Below are 8565 nucleotides of genomic sequence, written 5' to 3' on the forward strand. Positions count from 1 at the left end.
ACAATGAATGTTCAGAAGACAATGTTTGTTGGTTTGGCATCAATGCTGACGTCTTTTGATTATGAGATTAGGGAGATTATATATATTTAATCAAATGCAAAATATCAAATGCAACAAGTTTTATATAAAAAAAAACAAATTAGATATCCGGATAAGTATTTGCTCTAAGAGCCATAAACCTGTATGACAAAATGTGAAGATAACCAAATTCCACTTATCTTTTTCTTTTTAACCATGTGCGACCTTTTCAAAACAGAAAATAAAAATAGGAGGGCACGACCCGCTGTACCGCTCTAGTCCATTATAACCCGATCCAGGACCGCGGTAAGAGAAACCCTTTCAACCAAAGTATCCAAACCCAGCGAACCCGTATTTTTGTGTTCAGAAGTATTTCTTTTGCCCAAGAGGTTGGAAAGTCTAGTTTCGAAATTCCACGCCCCTTTTGGGTTTCTTCGTTTTCCTTCGTTTTTCCACGACCATTTCTCAAAAAATTTAGGTTCTAGCGCGATCGATTCTACAAGTGCATAAACGAATTCGTCTCCAGGTAAATATTACAATCGATGCTCAGTTTTAGTTTTTTTATAGGTTGTTACGCATGATTTAGGTCGCCAATTTAGGGTTTTGCGCTTATAACAGTTGGATTTTCGTGGAATTCATGGTTTGTATTCTGGGTTTTTGAAATCCTGTTAGCTTTGCATGTTTGTTTAATGATCGCTGCTCTAATAGAAATGAACAGTAGTGTTCATGGGCGTTATAGTTATCTAGACGTAAGCTAGTTTAAATTGGGGTTCAGTCGAGTTTACTGACGTTATCAAGTGTAATTGAATGGGGGTGAGTTAGGGCTTATTAAGATAGATGTGTACAATTATTAGAAGCTATGCTTAAGAAAATTTTGTAATCACATAGTAATCTGAAGATAAAGTAAAAGTAAAATGTAAGTGGATTAATTTGAAGTACGTCTAGCCTCCATAAAAATGTTATTTGTTTGCTTGTAGAATCTTTAGGGTTATAATCCATTGTATGTACCAAAAATAGTACTTGATTATGTCATGAAAGTAGTTTGCAAAACGTTTAGATGTCACTCAGCTTTATGATTTTTTCAAATACAAGAAATAGCTATGGACTTCCCTTGATTTGTTTTATAGCATCTTACTTATTTATTCCTATTACAGCATCGTATTCTGGATATATACCCAGTTATAGGCTAGCAATGTCATTCAAATAAATGCACATAAATTTCCACTACTATAATTGGGTAGATATTTGAAAATATAAAATGTGATAATAAGATAAAAGTTGAAAAGTATATAATTCTACAATAGGAGGATGAGAAAAAAAATCGTTTCTTGTGTTTATCTGGTCTAAATATGTATTATTATTATGTCCTGTAAGTGTACATGTTCTGATTTGCAGTGACAAATGCAAGAAACGAGTGATTTACAGCGAAGCCAAGTGAAGAAAATTCTTTATTCTGTTTCCATAAACGAGGACAGGGATAGCTAAAGAAAATAGATGAGATGAAGGCCTTAAGAAGATGCAGGAATAATTTGGAGGCTGATAATGTAGTTTTGATAGACGTAGATACTTATAATTTCAATAATGTAATCGACATTGATCTACTTGAGAAGCTTACAAAGAAACGAGGAGGAGGTTCAAGTGGATTGACAAACGACAAGAATCGCCCTTCAAGGACATATATCTACATAGATGAAGATGATGATGAAATCCCAAGTGAAACAAACTTTGAAAATGTTGCTTCATCCAGCAGCAGGAGATATGATCCCGGTGATGAAGAAAATATCTCTCCATTGAAGTTATCATCAAAAGGGAAAAGAACTTATGGTTTAAGCATAGAGTCTGATGAGGATGATGAAGATGAACATATTGATTGTGAATTGATGGAGGATTCTTCTGGGAAACTAAGGGAGGAGTGGGAAAGAGCTTTTTTGAAGAGAAAAGGCGATGTACACAATGATGATTATGGCAACGTAAACAAAAACAAACAAAAACAAGGTCAAGATTCAAGTGCTGAAGGAAAATGTCCTGTTGGGAATGAGGATGGAATTCGTATGTTTGATGTTGAGTGTGGTCCAGGTGTCAAGACAAACCAAGATCAGTTTGGAGAGAGTGATGAGATAGCTTGTGGTTGTGCTTGTAGTGGTAATGATAATGAGGAGGAGAGTGATGATGTCAGTGTTGAGAACTCTATTATTGATCAACGTGAAAAGCTTAAACAGACTGATGAATACAAGCGGGCATTAGAGCAAGAATTGTCTGCCAGGCAAATAGCCTTAAAGATCCAGGTAGCTACATCTTTCTTTTTACTCAAACATAACACATCAATCAATGCATGATGTATCATCTGTCTGTTTGTTTCACAGGCAGAAGAAGCTCAGCAGTTGCGTCGTCTGCAAAAAAGAAGAAAAGCTGAAAGCTTGCGTTTATTAGACATGGAGAGAAGACAAAAGCAACGTGTTGAAGAAATCCGTCAAACTCAAAAAAAGGTTCAAACCATCATACTTTCAACTATTTACATTCATTGCCCCTTGTCTTTGCAATTGCATGATGAGGATCTTTTACTCCCACAAGATTTCCACAATCAACCTCCTGTATAATTTTTTTTTTTTTTTTTTTTTTTTTTTTTTTTTTTTTTTTGCTTTGCCGTATCAAATTTCCACCAACTTTTAAAAAAAAAAAAAATCCAATCATTGACCATTTAAAAGTTTTTTTTTTCTTTTCAAAATTAACTATCTATCCCACCTCTTTGTGAAATGTTTTAAAAAGTTGCCTCATAGAATTGGTTAATTTTTATAGCAAGTGTAATATTTTAAAAAGAGAGCACATAACATAACAATGACATTAAATAAAATAAGTATCTTTACAAAGCTGGAATAGTCATAACAATTGCCATTAAATCAAATAATTATTTCTATGGGTTGAATAAAATTACGGAAGTAAAATGAAATATCATTGAATGAAGGGGGCTATTTGTACGAAACAGATAACTCAAAAACAAAAAAAAAAAGATTTAGTATAATCTAAGTGGTTGATAAATACTAAAACCAAAAAGCTTCGACAGTAAAAAAAAACACTTATTTGACCTTGCAAAACACCTTCATTTAATCCTAGCTTTTTAAGTGGGACAAAAAAAGTGGTATTTTTGTCTTATTCAATCAGTCCCAGTCCAATCAACTTCCAAACACGGTAATACAAGAAGGATGGTTATAGAAAATAATAGATAGTAATAGTATTTGTTGATTATTTGGCAGGATGAGGAAAATATGAATTTGAAAGAACAATACCGCACGGAAGTTAGAGAGGAGCTTCAGAGGCTGGAAATCATGTGTCCTGATATGGCTTCATTATTGCGTGGTTTAGGCATCCAAGTTGGTGAAGGTCCTTGCCCATTATCTAATGAGGTATGTTTTTTATTTATTTATTTATTTATTTCAATTTCAAGGCCATTTAATTTAAGTCTCTCTTTTGCACAAGAGATCAATTTTCTATTTCTATTTCTATTTATATTTCAGGTGCGTGCAGCTTATAAGAGGGCATTACTCAGCTTTCACCCAGATAGAGCCTCCGGATCTGACATGAGGCACCAGGTTGAGGCTGAAGAAAAGTTTAAACTTATATCTCGCATGAAGGAGAAATTTTCCTTATAAAAAGTCTGTAAAGCTTTACAAACATTATTTACTGTTACTCTTTTCGTTAAATATCAAAACTCTCTTTGGTTTTTACCTAGGATTTTTTATTTTTCCAAATCCTTATTTGTAAACGAATTACAGCTTGTGTTATCAAGCAGTTTTTGTTGTGTTTCTTTCTTTTACCGATTTGGATGGTAATGCTTAAAAATATGGAGTTAGACCAATGTTGTTTCTTTCTAAGTTATATCCCTTGTTTGCTTATGTAATCATTATTTGCTATATTAGCGCAAATTGAATTGAGATTCTTATATCTATATGTTATTTTGTACGAAGATTTAAACCATATCCAACAACATTTTATTTTTCATTCTATTTTTGAGCAAAAAAATTGAATTTTAAATTTATTGTCGCTATAAAACTTACTGTTTACGTTTTAAAAGCTTTTTTTATGTGAAGGTACGAACACTTTTACTGTTTTAAAGGTCATATCTTTTAAATATGATATCATCAATCATCCCTCCGACCACTTCCATTCTTTGGCGTGTCTATTAGCAAATAAGGGCGAGCTTGGTTGCACTAAAAATGATTGGTTGCACTAAAAAATGAAATTCGAGGAAAAAAGATTTCAGTTCCCTCTAATTTATGTGTTTGGTTGGACGTAGAGGGGGAAAATGATTCCTAAATGAAATAAACTTTCCACCACATTGAGGAAAGTTGATTTTTTCCAAAGTTTAATAGAAAACATTCATTCTCATCAAGGAAAATGACGGATTACAAAAATATCCATTTACTTATCAGAAAACCAACAGTCACCGTTACTGCTACCTACCACCAACCACCACTTCCACCACCACTATTGCCAATGCCACCACCACCACCCGCTACGAATGTCACCACCATTGGCCCCACTACTACTGCTGCCATCCCACTACCATCATCCACTACAACTACCACCATCGTCACCACCACCACCTCCATCGTCACCACAACAACCACCACCGTCGCCGCCAACACTGCCACCACCCACCACCACCATTACCGCCGCCACCACCACTACAACCCCCGCCACCACCATTACTATCACCCATCACAACCACTACTGCCACCACCACCACTACCATCACCCGCCACCACCACCACCACCACCACCACTACCGCCGACGTTGCTACCACTACCATCACCCAACACCACTACCGCCGTCTCCGTCGCCGCCACTGCCGCCAATGTCGAGATTTTACTATTTTATAATTTATATAATGTATCTTTACACATAAGTTAGAAAATAAAATAAAATTAAGCAAAACAGACAAAAAAAATGTAATTATGTCATTTTATATGGATTCAAATTCCATTTTCTATGAATCAAACAAAATTTGGAATTAATTCCAATTTCATTTCCTGTCAACCAAGCAGGATATTGAATTGGATTCAAATTACTAACAAATTTCTTTTTCAATTCCAACTATACCAAACAGGATATTGAATTGGATTCAAATTGCTAACATATTTCTTTTTCAATTCCAACTATAGTTCCTTTAGAAACATTCTGCGAACCTAACAACACCTTAGTGTTTTAAGTACCCGATGTTGATTTTGATGATGTTGATTAGAAAAGGTTGTTAAAAGACCAAGGGAGAGTTACAGAAAGTTGTTGGGAGGAACCGTTCTCTGAAGATCCTGTTGGTGTTGAAAATGATAACACGGAAAACTTCCTAGTCTCGTTCGAGTTTGGATTCATCAGAAGTCGTGCAAATTGGACATGAATTGTGAAATTCTAGCCATGGCAGAAAACAATATTGTATTTACATCCCATCTCTTTTTCTTAATATACGATCCGAAAATCTTCCAAACAAACTGAACACTAACGGAATTTTCCTGATTTTCACTGTCAACATTTTTTTTAATTTGATTATTATTATTATTATTATTATTATTATTATTATTATTATTATTATGTTGATGTTTCGGTATCAAGTGGGATTTTTTCAGATAAGATTTGGGTATTTGAAGATTGTGACAACAATCCACATTTTACTATATTCGTTCTAAATCCCTAATAAAAATCATAAACATAATTTACAACAAGGTATACTAAAAATAAAAACTACTTCTAGCCCGGTCTTTGTGCTTCTACATTCTCACGTACAACAGGTAGCACAACGGTTGCTACATGAACTTGCAAAAAATGAAAAATATCTACAACATCAGACCACAGGTCTGGTGAGTCATATATGTTTTCATGTATTCATACTCTGCTACTTTGTTCTTTCCTTCTTTCCACTTTCTCTATCACCACTCTTGTCTTCTCATGTTCACTTCATGCTCTATTCACACTTTATCTCAGCCTCTTCCCGAATCCTCTCATTACTTTATCTCAACTCATCCATTTCCTTTTTATTCCACTCAATCTATATCTCTTCCTATACCCGTCTCTCTCTCACTTCTTGCTTTCTTCTCAATCTAGGGCATGCTTACTCTTTTCTCTCTTCGTCCCATCTCTTCTTCTTCACCTATCACATATAAGACACCATAATTCGATTTTTATGACTCATGGGGTGTAAGAAAGTCTTTTTTTACACCCCCGAACCAGAACAACAGAAACGTCCGGGGGCGGATGACGTCATTGTATAGTATCATAACAATTGAATATAAATGGACATAGCAACCCACACAACATACATTAAGAGATACAAAGTTACATTGTTACATAGTGTGTTTGCTCAAAGTTTACACAACATTAACTGAAAAGCAACAATTTCAAAATGCTACCAAAATCCAGTTCCCGATGGCTTAAGTACCTGCTTACTGGTTCCCTGAGAATACCAGTCATTTTGAAAATTGTCAACAATGAATGTTGGTAAGTTCATAAGCATTTTTGTATGAAAATCGGTTTGTATTTGTTTTGTTTGAAAAGTATTGTATGTTTCCAAAAAATCCGATATTTTCTATAATAGTGAATTGTATGTCTTATACCAAAGACAAAAAATGTATGTATGCATGTTTCTTTGTATGTTCTCAGAAAATCCAATATTCTCTGATGTATGAAAATCTGTAGTCTTAAACCCTAAGACCGGAATAGTGGTAATAATATACTGAAAAAATAGTATGTAGCTTTATAATTTATAAAACCAGTGGAGTGTGAGCTTCCCGTAAACCAATATAATATTGTTAATCCCTATGTGAGTCATTATAACCATGCTTGATATGACTGTATGCCTGTTGCGACGTTCTTCAGGCATCGGAAATAGGTAAGATATTTGTCACCCTAGACTAGCCCTCGTCTAGCTGTAGCGAATAGCTCAGGTGTGGGTGTCAATCCCTGTATAGATCTATACATAACTACCTCACTCTCCCTCAAGGAGACTCTGGTTATAATTATAGGACTTAGAGTGTACGCTAGGTAGGTATAGTGAAGATAGTGTCTCACTAGAGCATTAACGTATTTACACGAACTTCGACTCCCTTTTATTATATAATGAAAAACTTCACTAGCGTAAATTCATGACATGCATTTCATGACACGCGTTTTACAGGTTTCATGACATGCATTTTATGAAATGCGTTTTTAATAGTTTCATGATACACATTTTATGACATGTGTTCTGTGACACGTAAATTTTTACTGTCAACAGTTTGTCTTGTAATCTCTTTTGCGAAAACTAGTCATAAAACTTTATATAAGTAGTTAATAATTGCTATGTCTAGTGATAAACATAACAATGTATTTCTAAGGTTTTAAACCATCCAAAAATAGTGGCGACAAGTTTACAACTACTTTACTAATAAAATTATTTGGAGTAAAATATCAAACTTTGTAGTTTTGTTTAACACTGTGACAACCCAAAATTTCTATATTGTACAGCCATTCACTTCAATCAAAGTCATACTTGTTTCTGCTAACTTTTAGCACTGTTTAGAGTCTGTTTGAGTGTTCTAAAGCCTAGTACCTTCAAGAGGTAATTATAGGAAGTATACTCGAGAGTTCAATGTGCAACATTCAAGTCTCAAAACTCCAAGAATTGGAGTTTACGGCCATAAACTCTATGGTATATATATGACACTTAGTCATTTTTAGTCACTTTTACCATTTTAAGCCAAAATACTCATTCTCTCTTGAGTATCATCCGATTTTTCACTAAGATATTCAAGATTGTAAGTGTTTCTTCCCTTGATTTGTTGATATCCTTCAATATCTAGTGATTGTAAATGATTTCATCCATGAGGTCTCTTCATTTTGATAGATCTTCAAGTGTTCTGCATTTCACCAAGAACACACACTAGTGTTCTTGGACCTTAATCACCCTTACAAGCTTCTATATTGTAAGTACCAACCTCCTATACTTGTTAGTTAGTTAGGATGTTGAATCAAGGACTTAAAACATCAAGAACTCAAGCAAAAAAGGTGTTTACGGCCAAGGCAATCTCCCTGGGCTGTAAACCCTAATTAGTGGTGCAATGTTGCCACAACTCATTCCTAAGCCTTGGAATTAAGTCTAGAACACTTCAAGGAAGACCATAGGACCTTAACACACAAAATGGTACAAGTTACCATGAGCTTATGGCCGTAAACTCATTGGGTCGTAAACTTATGGGAGTCTTGCCATTTAGGCCGTAAACTCCTATGTGAGGCCCTACACCCCTTATATGCAACCCTATGTGGTTTAACACTTCATAACAAGTGTTTCCTAGTCCATAAGGTTGTTTCATTTCATGATTAGATGGTATAAACACTAACTAGATACACATATGTGTCATTATATGCTAAATAGGATCCGTGTGTGCTCAAGCCTTCACTTGACACTTAGCAATTGTTATCGATCTTACATTCGAGTTACTCACTACAGGTGAGTTCATACCCCTTAACTTCTCTTTTAAATTATTTTAAATGCTTTTAGGAGGGGGGGGGGGAGGTACAAG

At 34.8% G+C, this 8565-nt stretch overlaps 1 protein-coding gene across 1 annotated transcript; it reads left to right on the forward strand.

Annotated features, from left to right (window-relative positions):
* The first annotated feature begins 374 nt into the window (after positions 1-374).
* LOC145093574 (uncharacterized) lies at positions 375-3820 on the forward strand. The gene is made up of 5 exons (XM_079031717.1): positions 375-544; positions 1414-2303; positions 2382-2504; positions 3270-3419; positions 3531-3820. Exons 2-5 carry the CDS (start codon positions 1518-1520, stop codon positions 3663-3665), a joined length of 1194 nt encoding a protein of 397 aa, XP_078887843.1. The 5' UTR covers positions 375-544; positions 1414-1517; the 3' UTR covers positions 3666-3820.
* The last annotated feature ends 4745 nt before the right edge of the window (positions 3821-8565 follow it).

Source organism: Lactuca serriola, chromosome 3, assembly GCF_051521515.1.
Source record: "Lactuca serriola cultivar US96UC23 chromosome 3, Lser_US96UC23_V15, whole genome shotgun sequence".
NCBI lineage: Eukaryota > Viridiplantae > Streptophyta > Magnoliopsida > Asterales > Asteraceae > Lactuca > Lactuca serriola.

What these genes read in the sequence shown, in the direction of transcription:
- LOC145093574 (XM_079031717.1), top strand. Translation starts at nt 1,518, where the DNA reads ATGAAGGCCTTAAGAAGATGCAGGAATAATTTGGAGGCTGATAATGTA. An exon ending in TCCGTCAAACTCAAAAAAAG is followed by an intron (nt 2,505 to 3,269) that starts GTTCAAACCATC and finishes ATTATTTGGCAG; the next exon opens with GATGAGGAAAATATGAATTT. An exon ending in CTTGCCCATTATCTAATGAG is followed by an intron (nt 3,420 to 3,530) that starts GTATGTTTTTTA and finishes TTTATATTTCAG; the next exon opens with GTGCGTGCAGCTTATAAGAG.